This window comes from Trachypithecus francoisi, unplaced genomic scaffold, assembly GCF_009764315.1.
Source record: "Trachypithecus francoisi isolate TF-2019V2 unplaced genomic scaffold, Tfra_2.0 Contig01585, whole genome shotgun sequence".
Lineage (NCBI taxonomy): Eukaryota > Metazoa > Chordata > Mammalia > Primates > Cercopithecidae > Trachypithecus > Trachypithecus francoisi.
The window spans coordinates 5,198,089-5,214,892 of NW_022681444.1; the positions used below are offsets into that span (position 1 = coordinate 5,198,089).

Sequence of the window (16,804 nt, forward strand, 5' to 3'; positions counted from 1 at the left end):
GTAGCTGGAACCACAGGCACACATGATCATGTCCGGCTAATGTTTTGTATTTTTACTAGAGACAGGGCTTTGCCATGTTGCCCAGGCTGGTCTTGAACTCCCCAGTTCAAGCAATCCACCCTCCTCAGCCTCCCAAAGTGCTGAGATTACAGGCGTGAGCCACGACGCCTGACCTGTGCATACATTACTTTTGCAATTAGACAAAATGTTCAGTGGTTGCCTAGAGTTAGGAGGGACTAGGAGGAAACAGGAGCAACTACTAAGGGAGTAAGAGTAAGGGGTTTCTTTCAGGGCTGATGAAAACGCTCCAACTTTGACGATAGCAAAGGTTGTGCAATTCTGTGAATATACTAAAAACCACTGAAGTGTACACTTTAGGTGGGTGAATTGTATGGTAGGTGAATTATGCCTCAATAAAGCTGTTATTTTTGACTGGGTGTGGTGGTTCACGCCTGTAATCTTGGCACTTTGGGAGGCTGAGAAGGGCAGATCACCTGAGGTCAGGAGTTCAAGACCAGCCTGACCAGTATGGTGAAATCCCCATCTCCACTAAAAATACAAAAATCAGTCGAGCATGGTGGTGCGTACCTGTAACAGAGGGCTGAGGCAGAAGAATCGCTTGAACCCAGGAGGTGGAGGTTGCAGTGGGCCGAGATTGTGCCACTGGACTCCAACCTGGGAGAGTGAGACTCTGTCTCCAAAAAAATAAAAAGATGTTAGCTGAGGGGCGGGAAGCTCACACCTATAATCCTAGCACTTTGGGAGGCCAAGGCTCCCAGAAGAGACTTGCTTGATCTCAAAGGAGGATTGCTTGAGCCCAGGAGTTCAAGACCAGCCTGGGCAACGTAGGGAGACCCTGTCTCACACACACACACACAAATTAGCTCGGCATGGTGGCGCATGCCTGTAGTCCCAGCTACTTGGGAGACTGAGGTGGGAGGATCACTTGAGCCCAGGAGGTCAAGGCTGCAGTTAGCTATGATGATGCCACTGCACTCCAGCCTGGGTGACAGAGCAAGACCCTGTCTCAGAAAAAAAAAAAATGTTACTCCAAGGTTGCAGAAGTTATATTGGGACCTTGAGCTGGCTTCAGTCTGGGGGAGATTTGTGGGGAAAATTTGGGATTGTTAGACCCTCAGAGCTGAAAGGGACTTCAGCCATCGAGTAGCCCACCCACTTCGGTTCACAACTAGGGAAACTGAGACCCAGGGAGAGGAAGTGGCCTGCCCAAGGATCCTCAGGCCTCCCAGCTCCCGGGCCAGGGCTTCTTCCTCCCCGCACACTCCCTCGTGTAAGGAGGCGGGAGTCATCCTGCCACCAGCCCCGCGGGGCTCCTGGTGTGGAAACAAGCCTCTGCTTGCCAGGGGCTTTGAAATCCCAGGATGAAAGGTGCCGTGGCAGCAAAACAGCACCGTGGCCGGGAGCACGCCTGACCTTTGCCAGGACTTGCAGGCAGGCGGGCATTCACCTGCTTACCTGCTCGGGGCGGACACAAAGCTACAGGTCAAACCTCGGAACCCTAACAGGCCTGGGAGCTCAGAGCAGTATGGGAAGGGATGTCTCTAACTCTGACATTGCTACTGGGGCAGAGAACAAGGCCTCAGGTAGGGAGGACTCTGGAATTTTAATTGCCGGCTTTGAGAGTACCTACTGCTCCTTGGGTGGGGTGAAGAGGGTGCCTAGATCACTGCAGGCGGCAAATACACGCCCTCATTCCCTTCCAGCAGAGATTTCTAAGGCAGTTCACTTCCTATGGAGGAGGCTAGGAGGCTTCCCGCTGCCCCCTTCCAACACCCCACCCCTCCACCTCAGGAACTCTCCTCAGGTGAGTCTGGACCAGGAATTCGAGGCGTTTAAAGAGGGTTATAAATAGCACTGAAGTGTGGAGAAGAGAGAGACCAGCAGGCTCTGAGTGGGCACAACTTTCTTCCACCCAGCCTGGTACCCAGAAAACAAATCCAACCCTCTCCAGTAAAGGACACTTCACCTTCTGTGGTCTCAGTCCACTCCCCTGTAACATGCCAGGGGAGAGAGGGTGGGCTGGCAATTCTCAGCCCAGGAGACAGGAAGACAGGGAGGCCCAGCACTGAGTATGGGGAGAGGAAAAACCCCACCGAACGCATGGCACACCCCACCCAGGCCACTCGAGGGGCCTCAACAGGAGGTCCTGAATGGAGGGACTGTTACAGAGCCCCAGGAGGCTGCTGTGACAGGGAGGGGACAGGAAGGCTCCGCCCTGGCCCTTCCTCCTCCCAGAGTCCCGGCCTGGTCCGACAAGGAGGCTTTCCAGGACTTAACCCCACACTGGTGAGAGGCTAGAGAGGGTCCGATTCATTTGCACATCACCCCAATCACCCCTGTGCCCAGCCAGCCCCAGGCCTAGAAAAAGGGAGGGACTCTGGCTTTAGGACTTGGCCCAGGACCACAGTCATTTGGCAGACCTCCCCAGCACCTCCCTGGTGCCCAGCATGGGTGCGGCCCTGGAGACATGGAGTTAAAGGACACCTGGCCACTGCTCTCAGGGCTTCTTGCTCTCAAAGGAGCGTGGAGAACACGGTGGTGAAATTCTACAGGACACAAAAGTAAGTGCAGGCAGACCCGGTGCTCAGGGCCCACTAGACAGTGAGGGGCAATCCACCTGAACCGTCACCCCACGTATAAATGCCTCTCTGATGCCAGGCTCTGTGCTAAGCAAGCCATATGAGTTACTTCACATAAGCCTCCCAACAACTCATTAATAAGGAAGAAAGCACTGACCCCATTTCAAAGAGAAAACCAAGGTGTACAGGACTGATGTCTGGGAAGCAAATGCTGGGATTCCACCCAGGGCAGCTCCACCAGCCAGGAGAGCTCGGCCAGAGAAGAGTTTCTCAGGCAGCCGAGATCCTCATCCTATCTCCGCCTTCTCCAGAGTCTGTGGGGAAAAGGAACCCAGGCCTCCACTGCAGCTCCGGCTTCCCCAGGAGCCTTGGGGACAGCTGTCCTTGGAAGAAGTGGCCACTGTTCAGTAATAGGCTGAGAGGAGGGTTGGCTGAAGGACGGGGTTGAAGGGGCTGGCGACTGGCCCTGAGGGCCCCCCACTCTGGTGACCAGTCCCCTGGCCCCTGCTGCTGGCAGAGGCAGCCTGCTGTTTGCGCCAAAGGACATGGAACCCCACCGCCTCCGAGGCGCCCTATCGATCCCTGGCCCCGCTCCCCAGGATCAGTCCCGGGCCTTCATGGGCCCGTCCTCAGGAAGCCTCCGCCACGTGTACCAGGGCTGGGGCCCGGCAGAGCTGGGGACGGGACGGCTGGGGAGAAAGGTGAGCGCGCGCTGGCTGGGTCAGGGAGATCCCAAAGCTGATAGCGGATGGGCTTGGAACGCTTCTGGGCGGGGACAGTCAAGGGTGGGTGGCAGGCTGCGACCCCTGTCCCAGCTCGGCCAGGGGTTGTAGGTTGAGGGTCCGCCAAGCCCGGGATCCGAAGGGGTTCCGGGACAGAAGGGGTTCCGAGTCCCCTTGAGCGGGGAAAGGTGGCGCTCAGAAGAGCGCGGGAAGGGGTGCCCAGGCTCGGAGGGAACGAGCTCTGACGCTGGGCGCGCTCCCGGGCGGCTCCCACCCGCCCGGCCTGACTCCCCGGAGCTCTCGGCCCCGGCGCCGACTGCTGGCCGGGGCGGGGGCGTGGTCCGGGGGCTCTGGCGGGACCCTGGGCGCGCGTGGCGCTGCGCGACCCTCACCTGCGATGTGCTGGCGCCGGGCGTCGTCCAGGTGTGTGGACAGCACGTCTCCCATGGCCAGGAGTCGTCGCGGCCCAATCCGGCCGACGCCGCTGCTGTTGCCCGCGCTGCTCAGGCGGACGCCGCTGGCGCCATGGAGCCCGGCCCGCCCTGCTTCCCCCGCTCCCGCCGCTCCCGACGCCCGGCTGCGGCTTCCGCTCCGGCTCCGCTCCCGGTCCGGCCCAGTCCCACACGCGGGCAGCCTTGGCCCCCTCCCCGCCCTCGGCCCTGCACCCCTGCGCCCCGCCCCACCAGGCCACGCCCCCGTAGGGCAACCCCGCCCCCTCCCCGCCCGCTGCCCTGCACCCCTGCGCCCGCCGAGCCCCACCCCGCCCCGCCCTCGGTCCTGTACCCCTGCGCCCCACCCAGCCCCTCCAGGGCCCGCCCCGTATGCCCCGCCCCCTCCTCTGCCTCGGGCGGGCGGGGCACAGGGGCCGGGGACGCCGGGACCGCCCTGGAGACTGAGACAAAGAGAAGGTCCCAGAAAGAGAGACCGCGGAGAGACGCGCGGAGAGTGTACCCGCCCTGTACCTAAGCAGAGAAAGAGACGGGGCTGGTGCGGGCATCTGAAAAGCTGGGGGTGCTCTGAGGGACTCCAGCCTGAGTGTCACCCCCCTCCCCTCCCCAACCCTGCCCGCGCGGGAAAAGAATCGCTCCGAGGAGGATGTGGGGCACTGGCAGGGGACGCCTGGATCTACGGACCGGAATTCGGCGTTCGCCCCCTCCTCTTCCCTGAACAGTGCTCCCTGCCCCCCCCAGTCCCCCTCCCGCCACTGTCCGCGCTCAGGAAGTTCCCCGGCCTTGATTCGACCTGCCCCAGAAGGTGTGCCGGCCGGTCTTGCACAATGGCTGTAGGAAGGGGATGGGGAAGGCTCTGGCCCGAAGGCACCCCCGCCCCAGTGCCAGGCGGGCTTGCCTCAGGCCCAGCATATGGGCATTTCACGCGGGAGGCGGCTTTAGGGACAGAGCAAATCAGAAAAGGAAAAAGCAGTAGTACTTTACAGTTTGCAAAAGACTACCGGAATCAAAACCTGGAGACCGACATGCATCAGCCTGTGGGGCTGGGCATGGGTGGGTCACAGTGCCAGGGGAATGTGTTTCACATCCCAAGCTGGCAGGGGAGACAGTCAAGTTAACAAGTGGAATCCCCAGATCTCAATCCTTCCTTGGCTGCTGGTGCTCAGATCTCCTGATCTGCACCTGGACAAGGCCATCCACTTTCTGCTTGTTGACCCCTGGTAACTAAGCACTCACCACTTCTCTCATGCATTTCACCCTGTTATTGGACAGCTCTTAGTGTAACTGTGGCATAAGGCAGGAAGTGATGATGATAACAGTTAAATTTGCTGAGCACCTGTACTTCAGGCCTGTGCACACCACAGGAGGTAGGTTTGAAATGGATTAAAGTGATGCAGGCGTTCATTCACGCATTCAGTCACTTACCAGTCATTCAGCAACGGGTGGTCAACACCTGTGTGTCAGGCCCTCTGCTAGATGCTGGGGGTGAAAAGAGGAGGAAGCCCAAGCTGCCCTCCCCTCTGTGACCCTGGACAAGTGACATTACCTCTTTGAACTTCAACTACCTTGTCTGTCAAAAGAGAATGACGCTTTTTGGGGGAGGGTTAAATGATATAACAAAATGCCCAGCATAGTGCCTGGCACCAGGGTCCATCATCTCTCAATAAACAGAACGTGTCATCCTATTATTCATAGTCCCTGCCCTCAAGAGCTTAGAGAAGCTTGAGAAAGGAGCAGAACATTCTGTTTTAAGGAAAATCACAGAGAGGGTAGGAACAGAACTGGAAGTTGAAAAACAAGACTTTTGACAGCAGATATTGAGAAACAGCATTCCAAGGAGTGGGGACAGCATGGGCAGGGGCCTGGCCTTTGAAGCACAGGATGCATTCATGCGTCAAAGAGTCATCATCAGGTGGAGTTGAAGTCATGCTGGCAGAGATCACTAGTTTCCTTTTATAGAGGTGGAAACTGAGGCCCAGAGAGAGAACGTGACTTGCTAAGGGCACACAGTGAGGCAGAGGGAGAACCCGGCCAAAGGTCAAGTCTTCTGGCACCCAGTGTCTGATTCTCTCTGCGCAACCAGAAGCAAGTGATGCTGATAACTTCGTTTCATTTTTCCCATAGCTCAAACTGTAGGATCTGTTCTGCCCAGGGAGGAGTAAGCTGGAGCTAGTTGGTGCTAGCTGGCATCTGGACACCAGAGGCATCTTCTCGGCTGGGCTGGAGGCCTAGGCCAGATTGGGTAGAGATGGGGCCACAGCGACCTTTCCCCAGCCTTCATGGCACACCCAAACCTGGAACACCCACAGCCTCCCTACCATGTGAGGCCCCTGGCCCAGGGTGGGACCCCAGATAGGGAGGCAACTTGAGCATCCAGAAGGTCTCCTCTTGCTTTGGAGACCTTCTGTCACATGTCACCTAATTCATCTGACCATCCATGGCCTCATATGTGAGAGGCACATGAGATGAAAGTGGAAAGGCGGCCGGGTACAGTGGCTCATGCCTGTAATCCTAGCACTTTGGGAGGCTGAGGCGGGCAGATCACGAGATCTGGAGTTCGAGACCAGCCTGGCCAATATGGTGAAACTCCATCTCTACTAAAAATGCAAAGTTAGCTGGGCATGGTGGCACGTGCCTGTAGTCCCAGCTGCTCAGAAGGCTGAGGCAAAAGAATCGCTTGAACCCAGGAGGTGGAGGTTGCAGTGAGCCAAGAGCGCACCACTGCACTCCAGCCTGGGTGACAGAGCGAGACTCTGTCTCAAAAAAAAAAAAAGAAAGAAAGTGAAAGGCATTGTAAACAGTAGGGTGCTATGCACTTATGTGAATAGCTCTCCGCAAATCTGGGGCCAGTCCCTGACAATTCAAGATTCATTCATTTCACACCAAAAAAAAAAATGCCTTGTCTAGGGGTGAGGTGAAGGAGAATTGATGGCAAAAAAATCTGGAGGGAACTTTACGGGGATAAAAATGGTCCTATGTCTTGACTGAGGTGTTGGTAACAGTACATGTTTATCGAAATTTATCAAACTGTACAGATGCATCAAATGGATGCATTTTATTATATCAAAATTATACTTCAACAAAGTTTATTTTATTTTTATTTTTGAGACGAGGTCTCTCTCTGTTGCCCAAGCTGGAATGCAGTGGTGCGAACATGGACTCAGTGCAGCCTTGGCCTCCTGGGCTCAAAGCATCCTCCAGGCTCACCCTTGGGCTACCCCACCCAGCTAATTAAAAAAATGTTTTTCATAGAGATGGGATCTCACCATGCTGCCCAGGCTGGTCTCCAACTCCTGGGCTCAAGGGATCCTCCCGCCTAAGCCTCCCAAAGTGCTGGGATTACAGGTGTGAGCCGCCATTTATTTTAAAGTGAAAAAATAAATATGAAAGCACCTACTATGTGTTGGATGCTATTCTAGGTATTGGAGATATATCAGTATGCAAGAAAGTCACGATCCTCGTCTTCATAGAGGTTATAGTCTTATGCTGGGGGGAAAAATACAACAAATAAATAAAATTACATCAGAGAGTAATAAACATTAAGATGGGATAGGGTGACAAGTGGGGTTGGGGTGGGATGCCATCTAGGAAAGTGATCTAGGTAGGAGGAGGAGATGATGCTTTGGGACCTGACTGGCAAGAAGGAGTCTGCTTGAAGAAGGTTCAGGAAGAGCTGCCGTTTATGGAGATGGACCACAGAACGGGTGTCACGCCAAGGGCTTTTCTGCCTCCTACCGTCCTCACAGCTTCTGGGGTAGGAACGATAAAGCCCATTTTATAGTTGAATAAATTGTTGCCATGTTTTTTTTTTTTTTTTAATGATAATCAGGCTGGGCACGGTGGCTCACACTCGTAATGCCAGCACTTTGGGAAGCTGAGGCAGGAGGATCGCTTGAGGCCAGGAGTTTGAGACCAGCATGGGCAACAGAGCGAGACCCCGCAGTAAATAATTTTTTTAAAAAATTAGCTGGGCATGGTCGTGCATGCTTATAGTCCCAGCTACTAGAAGGCCAAAGCAGGAAGACCTTGAGCCCAGGAGTTTGAGGCTGCAGTGAGCTATGATCTCGCCACTGCACTCCAGCCTGGGTGACAGAATGAGATCTTGCCTCTTTTTATATATACATATATATGTGTGTACATATGTATGTATATATTCCATCGTATGCATACAGCAATCCTTGTTCAAACACTGGGACAGGTAGGCACAGAGAAGATGTGACAGGTAAAGGTGTGAGTGAGCAAAAGGCAGCAAGGTGAGTCCTTGTGGGGCCCAAGCCAGATGGCTGATCTAGGACTTCCTGCAGGGAAGGAGGGATGGGCCCTGGCATGGACTGGTGGGACCCCAGATGGGGAGACAACTTGAGCACACAGAACAGAATTTTTTTTTCACTCTGGAAAGATTGTAAAGCTCTTTAAACATACTCAACTCTCTATGCTATATGTTAATAAATCAATTCTTGTAATAAAAAAAAGTTACAGTCTTTGGGTGGGGAAGGAATGAAGTTATTTGCCCCCTTTTTTTTTTTTCAAGGAAAGAAAAATAAACATCGTCATCAGCACTATGAAGGATTCCAGGAAGTTTGACATCAGAGAATTTCTCAACTCTAAAATGCTGGAAACTCCTGCCCTTACGCTGGAGGCCATTTTGATGTCCCCTTGTTAGTTTTCAGTAAATGGAAGAATATTTTAACACATTTAGTGGCCATTTGTGGGTTTTAGTTTTATTTTTTATTTTTTTGAGATAGGGTCTCATTCTGTTGCCCAGGCTAGAGTACGGTGGCACGATCTCTGCTCACTGAAATCTCCACCTCCTGGGTTCCAGCAACTCTTCTGCCTCAGCTTCCCGAGTAGCTGGGATTATAGGCACCTGCCACCATGCCCAGCTAATTTTTGTATTTTTAGTAGAAATGGGGTTTTGCCATGTTGGCCAGGCTGGTCTCTAACTCCTGACCTCAAGTGATCTGCCTGCCTCGGTCTCCCAAAGGGCTGGGATTACAGGTATGAGCCACTGCATCCAGCCTGACTATTTGTGGTTTTTAAAATTGATATCCTCTGGCTGCCTTTCTGGGGGAATGTCTATCTTTTTCTTATTGATTTGTAAGAGCTCTTTCTATAGCAAGGATTTCTGAAATCTGCAAGGCAGGGAGATATCTGTCCTTTTTCTAGGACTCTGGATGCTGTCTCTATTCACCAGGGGCTCCCACCCCCTTTTCTTGGCTCAGGCCCCAGAATCTGGTGGAAAATGCCAGAGCTGTGGACAGAGGGTGGCAATGGTCTGCATCTGGAGCAGAGAGGAAATGTTCTCCCTGCCCATCTGCTGGGCCTGCCCCTCTTGAACAGAGAATGCCACCTACAGCTCCTGATTCATCAGGCCTTTCTCTGGAAGTGGCTTCTGCCCACTGCCTCCCTGCAAAGCTGCCCCGCCCCTCCCCTCCCCACCACACCCTCAAGCATATTTGGAAGCAGGGACCCAAGGGCGAAGAATAATAATATTTGGCTTTGAAAGGGAGGGTTCAGACGGTCAGAACCAGAGCTTGGACCGAGACCCAGAAAAGGAAAGCAATTTGCCCAAAAGCATTCCTCAGGAGCCCAGCCCAAGACCCCTTCCTAGTCCTGTAGGAAGAAGGAGGGGCCCTTTCTCTCCCCCTGAGTCCCTCTCCCTCCCAGTTGGCACGGAGTCCCAGTTCTGCTCTCCCCACAAACCTGTCAAACCTGAAATAGACCAGGAGAAGAAAAACAAACACCTCCAGTAAACAGCAAGGAGTGTGAATGAATCAGGATTTTGTTTTTAAGGAATATCATGTATCTACCTCTGTTTACCCAGTTGGCATGGCCCATTGTGCAGAAGGGGCCCTGGCACCCAGCCCAGATGGCCTCTCTTTATTAACTGTTGGGTGGTAGAAAGGTCCGAAGCTCATAGCCCGTTCCGTCTGTCAGCTGGCCTCAGGCTGCTAAACTCCCTCTCACTCCTTCAGTGGCCAAGCTGTCACCTCTCCCCAGCTCTACTGCCACCCCAAGTCCAGGAAACTGGCCTCCCTGCCTCCAGCCCCCCATGCATTCCTCACTGGGAGCCAGAGGAATTGTTATAAAACACAGATATGATCTTGCCAATTCCCCCACTTCTAACCTTCTGTGGCTTCCACTGTCCTGGAGAGAAATTCAGACTCCCGACATGGCACTGGGGGTCCCTGCCAGCCCCTCCCCCCGCTTCCCCTCCCCATTCTCTAGCTGCACTGAGATTTCACATCCTCAAACTAGCCCTGCTCCATCCCACCTCAGGGCTTATGAAACATGGATTCCTTTTTTGAGAGAGTCTCGCTGTGTCACCCAGGCTGGAGTGCAGTGGCACCATCTCAGCTCACTGCAACCTCGGCCTCCTGGGTTCAAGCAATTCTCTGCCTCAGACTCTCAAGTAGCTGGGATTACAGGTTGCCACCACCATGCCTGGCTAATTTTGGTATTTTTAGTAGAGACAGCGTTTCACCATCTTGGCCAGGCTGGTCTTGAACTCCTGACCTTGTGATCCACCCACCCCGGCTTCCCAAAGTGCTGGGATTACAGGCGTGAGCCACCATGCCTGGCTGTGTGAAACACGAATCTTTTTTTTCCCCCATCTTGCCCCACCAAGCAGCATTCAGCCTTCAACCTCAGATAATTACCCTTCATCAGAGAGGACATTTCTGCACCCCACCCCCCTGACTAGGTCAGGCCTGCCATTATTATCACCCCCTCCCCAGTGTCCTAAACTCCTCCTTCACGGCAAGCAGCACATTCAACATGATTTTGTGTGTGTGCAATTATCTGTTTAAATAGATCTTTCTCTCTGAGGACCAGGACTGTCCTCCTTCTACATGATATCACTAGTGTCAGTCGTAATGGGAGCTTGAGGGAGCACGTATGTTGTGCAGAACACTATCCTGGGCACTGGAGGGGAATGTGACAGTGAGGGACCCACCTGGTCCTTGGGACCTCACAGGCTTGTTCATAGACCTGTACCAACATGCTCATGCCTGCAGTGGCCATGCCACATCATGGGATACAAAGTCCTTTCTACAGGGCATTTGGGCCCTGCTACTGTGCAGAACTTCTGCTTGCAAACTTCCAGGAAGGGGGTGCCTCACCGCCTTCCCAGGTCACAATTCTGTGGTTGGATCCAACAGCACTGAAGTCAGGCATGGGGCCACTGAAGTGCCAGTAGACAGGCAGGGAGTGAGGAATAACTTCAGGATGATAAAGATAACGGAAGCGCCCATTCATCGCAGGCTCCTGTGTTCAGTTCAGTGCTTTGTAGCTTCTGCCTCATTGAATGGTCACCACAACTTTTGGGGGACACCCATTTTACAGGAGAGAAAACTGAGGCTCTATGAGGTGTAAGTAAGAAATGAGGATGAGACCAGGCACGGTGGCTCACGCCTGTAATCGCAACACTTTGGAAGGCTGAGGCAGGAGGATCACTTGAGCCCAGGAGTTTGAGACAAGCCTGGGCAACAGAGCAAGACCTCATCTCTATTTTTTTTTTTTTTTTTTGCAAGACAAGAGTCTTGCTCTGTCATCAGGCTGGAGTGCTGTGGCGCCATCTCAGCTTACTGCAACCTCCGCCTCCTGGGTTCAAGCGATTCTCCTGCCTCAGCCTCTTGAGTAGCTGGGATTACAGGCGCGTGCCACCACGTCCAACTAATTTTTATATTTGTAGTAAAGACCAGGTTTCACCATGTTGACCAGGCTAGTCTCAAACTCCTGACGTCATGATCCACCTGCCTCGGCCTCCCAAAGTGCTGGGATTACAGGTGTGAGGCACCGTGCCCAGCCTCTATTTTTAAATAATTTATTGTTATTTTAAACTAACAGATGAGGCCAGATGTGGTGGCTCACGCACTTTGGGAAGCCGAGGTGGGCAGATCACCTGAGGTCGGGAGTTTGAGACCAGCCTGGTCAATATGGTGAAACCCCGTCTTTACTAAAAATACAAAAATTAGCCAGGCGTGGTGGTGCACGTCTGTAATCCCAGCTACTCGGGAGGCTGAGGCACAAGAATCACTTGCACCAGAGAGGCAGGGGTTGCAGTGAGCCAAGATTGCGTCACTGTACTCCAGCCTGGGTGACAGAGCAAGACTCTGTCCACCCCCACCCCCCTAAAAAAATTAAGAGATGAGGATGAGACCGATACATAGCTCTGTCTGCTTTAGAGCTGCAATACCCCACACTTCCCACACCATCCTCCAGATCCAATCCTACAAGTTCAGCTTTTTCTCAAACACAAAATGGGCTTCTTTGCTATATCTTTTTTATTTTATTTTATTTTATTTCAGAGATAAGACCTCTTGTTCTATAACCCAGGCTGGAGTGCAGTGGGTTGATCATGGCTCACTGTAGCCTTAACTCCTGGGCTCAAACAATCCTCCCAATCCAGCCTCCTGAGTAGCTGGGACTACAGGCATGCACCACTACACCTAGCTAATTAAAAAAAAAAAAAGTTGGACCAGTTGCAGTGGCTCACGCTTGTAATCTCAGCAGTTTGGGAGGCAGAAGCAGGTGACTCACAAGGTCAGGAATTCGAGACCACCCTGGCCAACACAGTGAAACCCTGTCTCTACTAAAAAACACCAAAAAATTAGCTGGGTGTAGTGGTGGGTGCTTGAAATCCCATCTACTCAGTAGGCTGAAGCAGGAGAATCACTTGAATCCGGGAGGAGGAGGTTGCAGTGAGCCGAGATCGCACCACTGCACTCCAGCCTGCGAGACAGAGCAAGACTCCATCTAAAAAAAAAAAAAAAAGATTTAGCTGGGAGTGGTGGCCTGTGCCTGAAATCCCATCCAGGAGGCTGAGGTATTAGGAATCCCTTGAACCCAGGAGGCAGAGGATGCAGTGAGCTAAGATTCAGCTACTGCACTCCAGCCTGGGCAACAGAGCAAGACTTGGTCTCAAAAAAAAAAAAAAAAATGCAGCCAGGCGCCGTGACTTACACCTGTAATCCCAGCGCTTTGGGAGACCGAGGCAGGTGGATCATCTGAGCTCAGGAGTTCAAGACCAGCCTGGCCAACATGGTGAAACATCGTTTCTACTAAAAATACAAAAAAATTAGCTGGGCATGGTCGTGGGCCCCTGTCATCCCAGCTGCTCGGGAGGCTGAGGCAGGAGAATCACTTGAACCCGGGATGCGGAGGTTGCAGTGAGCCGAGATTTCGCCATTGCACTCCAGCCTGGGTGACAAGAGTGAAACTCCACCTGAAAAAAAAAGAAAAGGAAGAAAAGGAAAAGAAAAAGAACCCCTTGTAGTGGCTCAAGCCTCTGATGTTTTGGGAGGTTAAGGAGTGAGGATCCCTTGAGCCCAGGAGTTTGAGGCTGCATTGAGCTATGATCATTCCTCTGCATGCCAGCCTGAGTGACAGAGCAAAACCCCATCTCTAAAAAAAAAAAAAAAAAACCCTGTGTGCCTTGTGTGTCCTGGGCACTTGTGCACAAATCTTACCTCCCATCCACCCCGTCCTCCAGAGTGAGAGCCCCAGAAGGAAGGGACTGGAGCTGGCCCAGTTCCTGACTCCTAGCACGTCCTTGAGAGCTGTTTGCTGCTGAGCCAGTGCCGGACAGTCACTCCCAGTTCCTCTAAGGCAAGCCGAGTGGGGTTTCGGGCCCCACCACCTCCCTCCCACCTCTTCCACGCTAGACTTTGTTTCCTGCTGGGCTGCAGCTGCCCCTCACCAGCTGGTGACTCAGAGCCTAGGCAGGATGGCAGTGCCCATTGGGCCCTCACAGCCCTCTGAGCCTTCTGTGACTCAGCTTGTGGTGAGGCTGCGCCTGGGCTCCAGGGTGGGGCCCCTCCGCCCCAGCCTGGCCCTCCTTCCTCTCCCCTTTAGGTCTTGCTGATTTCTGTCCTCCAGGTCTTCTCAGTAGAACGAGGATAATCCTGAATTCAGAACATATTTCCTGAGTACCGAGAGTGCCCGGGAGAGGGGGGCCGAGCGCTGGCTCCAGCGCTCCTGAGAGGACGGTTCCCTGGGTAGGAGCAGAAAGAAGGCCCAGAGGAAGATGGGAGGGAGGCAGGGCAAAGGATGCTATGGGGATAGCCCAAAGCTGGGCCGCAGGTGAGCAAGGACCACTGTGTGTTAAGGACTGGTCAGGGACCTGGGAGCAGGGAGGCTACGAGGACCAGGCCTTCCCACCCCACATGGTGCCCTATGAGAATTAGCAAAGTCAGTGAAAACAGGCTGGGACTGTCTTGTGCCAGGGCCCCAGCTGGCTTGGCAAGTGCAGTGTGGGCTGGAATCAGCCCCCATCACCCGATGCATTTGTGCAGGGAGCCCTGAGTGAGGAGGCAGGGGTGGTGCCGCCTCCTAGGGGACATTTGGATAAGTGTCTACGGAGGTGTTTTCATTGCCACTATGTCTGATGTTTGTGAGAAGGGGGTTGCGGGGGGAGTGTGGGGCAGCGGGAGGGTTATTAGCATTTAGTGTCTGAAATCCAGGAATGCTAGGTGTCCTGTCAAGGTGGCTGGTCCTACCAAGGGATGAAATATTAGCTGTACTCCCAAATCCAGGCCTGAGACCCCTCTGCTGTCCAGTTACATCATGGAGAGGGTCATAACAACCGTGACCTTCTGAAATTCTTCCCAGTGTTCTAAGTGGGTTTTTTTGTTTGTTTTTGTTTTTGTTTGAGATGGAGCCACGGCTGGAGTCCAGTGGTGCGATCTCAGCTCATTATAACCTCCACTTCCTGGGTTCAAGTGATTCTCCTGCCTCAGCCTCCCGAGTAGCTGGGATTACAGGCGCATGCCACCACACCTGGGTAATTTTTGTATTTTTAGTGGAGACGGGGTTTCACCATGTTGGCCAGGCTGGTCTTGAACTCCTGGCCTCAAGTGATACACCCGCCTTGGCCTCTCAAATTGCTGAGATTACAGGCGTGAGCCACTGCACTCGGCCGAGCCTGGTTTTCTACCTGTGCTACCTACTCTCTCCAAGGATGTCCTGCTCTGGAAATCTTCAAGGGAATGCCTTTTACCTTAAAGTAACTCCCCTTCCTCCTCGTCAGGTATGTTTGCATAACTCTGAAGAGTTTTGAAGATGCAAAGTCCTTCCTCTCTGCCCATCCAGGGAAGCTTCTGGCCACCCTCGGGATGAGTGGGCAGTGGCAGGTGGAAGTTCCTCAACTTCATTACAGCTGTGAGGACTCGGATTAGCTCTCACCACTCTGGGCATCCTTTTTTGTAAAATGGAGCCAGTAATTTCCATTCTTCTGGTTGTTGTAGGCTGGCAATGAGGGCATCCACAGATGGCACCTAGCCCACTCATCAAATGGCAGTTACCCTCTCTCGTGATGATTGTCAGCGTCTAGTGTGAAAGATGGGAAGGGTCTACATCCATTCTTTTTTTTTTTCTTTAAGAGATATGATTGCCCAGGCTGGTCTTGAACTCCTAGACTCGAGCCATCTGCCTGCCTCAGCCTTCTAAAGTGCTGGGATTACAGGTGTGTGCCCCCAAGCCCGGCCTGCACTGCATTCCTATTCCGATGTTACAAGGTGGATGGGGCCATGATAGAGGTTTGAGCCAGCAAGGAGGGTGTGGCACGAGGCCTGATGGCTTCCTGGAGGAGGAGGTGTTTGAATTAGGCCATCGGAGACAGAACAGATTCACTGGGAAAGTAGCTGTGTGTGCCAGGTGCACCAGCCGGGCTGCCAGGCACTGATTTGTAGAAATTCTCTGGGGGGTTCTCTGAGTGAGGAAGAAGGATCCCCATGGGGCCTGGGCAAGGCTAGACGTGCAGCCTGGGAAACAGGCTCAGGAGTACAAGTACAGTTTCTTCCTTTCTTTTTCTTCTGCTTGTTGAAGCCTAATTTACATATATCAAATGCACCAGTCGCAATGAGTTTTAAAAATATGTTTTGGCATCTTTATGGAAGTATAACTGACAGATAACCTGCATGCATTCAAAATGTACAATCTGGCCAGGCACAGTAGCTAATACCTGTAATCCCAACACTTTGGGAGGCCAAGGCAGGTGGATCACCTGAGGTCGGGAGTTCAAGACCAGCCTGGTCAACATGGAGAAACCCCGTCTTTACTAAAAATACAAAAATTAGCCAGGCATGATGGCACGTGCCTGTAATCCCAGCTACTCAGGAGGCTGAGGCAGGAGAATCTCTTGAACCCGGGAGGTGGAGGTTGCAGTGAGCAGAGATTGTGCCATTGCACTTCAGCCTGGGCAACAGAGCGAGACTCCGTCTCAAAAAAAAAAAAAAAAGTACAATTTGATGATTTGGGGCAGATGTGTCCATCCATAGAACCATCGCCACAGTCAAGATAATGAATATATGCATCACCCCAAAAGTTTCCTCTCGCCCCATATAATCCCTCCCTCTCTCCTCCATGTAATCCCTCCCTCCCTCTCTCCTCATGTAATCCCTCCCTCCCTCTCTCCACATGTAATCCCTCCCTCCCTCTCTCCACATGTAATCCCTTTCTCCCTCCCTCAGGCAACCACTGTTCTGATTTCCATCACTATAGATTAGCTGCTATTTTCTAGAATTTTATAGAAATTGAATAATATAGTATTACTCTTTTTTGTTTAGCTTTTTTAAAAAACTCATCATTACAGCTGGGTGCAGTGGCTCATGCCTGTAATCCCAGCACTTTGGGAGGCCAAGGCCGGCGGATCACTTGAGGTCAGAAGTTTGAGATCAGCCTGGCCAACATGGCGAAACCCTATCTCTACTAAAAAGACAAAAATTAGCTGGGCGTGGTGATGTGCACCTGTAGTCTCAGCTACTCCAGAGGCAGGAGAATTGCTTGAATCCACGAGGTGGAAGTTGCAGTGAGCGGAGACAGTGCCACTGCACTCCAGCCTGGGTGACAGAGCAAGATGCCATTTCAAAAACAAAAACAATGGCCGGGGCAGTGGTTCACGCCTGTAATCCCAGCACTTTGGGAGGCCGAGGCAGGTGGATCACCTAAGTCGGGAGTTCGAGACCAGCCTGATCAACATGGAGAAACCCCATCTCTACTAAAAATACAAAACTAGCCAGGTATGGTGGCACAT

General features: G+C 52.9%; 1 protein-coding gene and 1 long non-coding RNA gene across 3 annotated transcripts in view; one reads left to right on the plus strand and one right to left on the minus strand.

Moving 5' to 3' along the window:
• The window catches only part of NIBAN2 (niban apoptosis regulator 2), a 66,549-nt gene extending 62,552 nt beyond the window's left edge, over window positions 1-3,997 (minus strand). The window contains exon 1 of the mRNA XM_033191694.1: window positions 3,715-3,997. Within this exon, the coding sequence (XP_033047585.1) occupies window positions 3,715-3,769 (55 nt within the window). The 5' untranslated portion in view covers window positions 3,770-3,997. The remainder of the gene's footprint in view (window positions 1-3,714) is intronic.
• On the plus strand, window positions 1,723-8,465 carry LOC117071684. Of its 2 annotated transcripts, none has more exons than XR_004432451.1 (2): window positions 1,723-1,825; window positions 8,303-8,465. It is a non-coding gene; the product is annotated as an uncharacterized LOC117071684 (long non-coding RNA). The 2 variants fall into 2 exon arrangements; XR_004432445.1 differs by lacking the exon at window positions 1,723-1,825 and adding an exon at window positions 7,492-7,525.
• The last annotated feature ends 8,339 nt before the right edge of the window (window positions 8,466-16,804 follow it).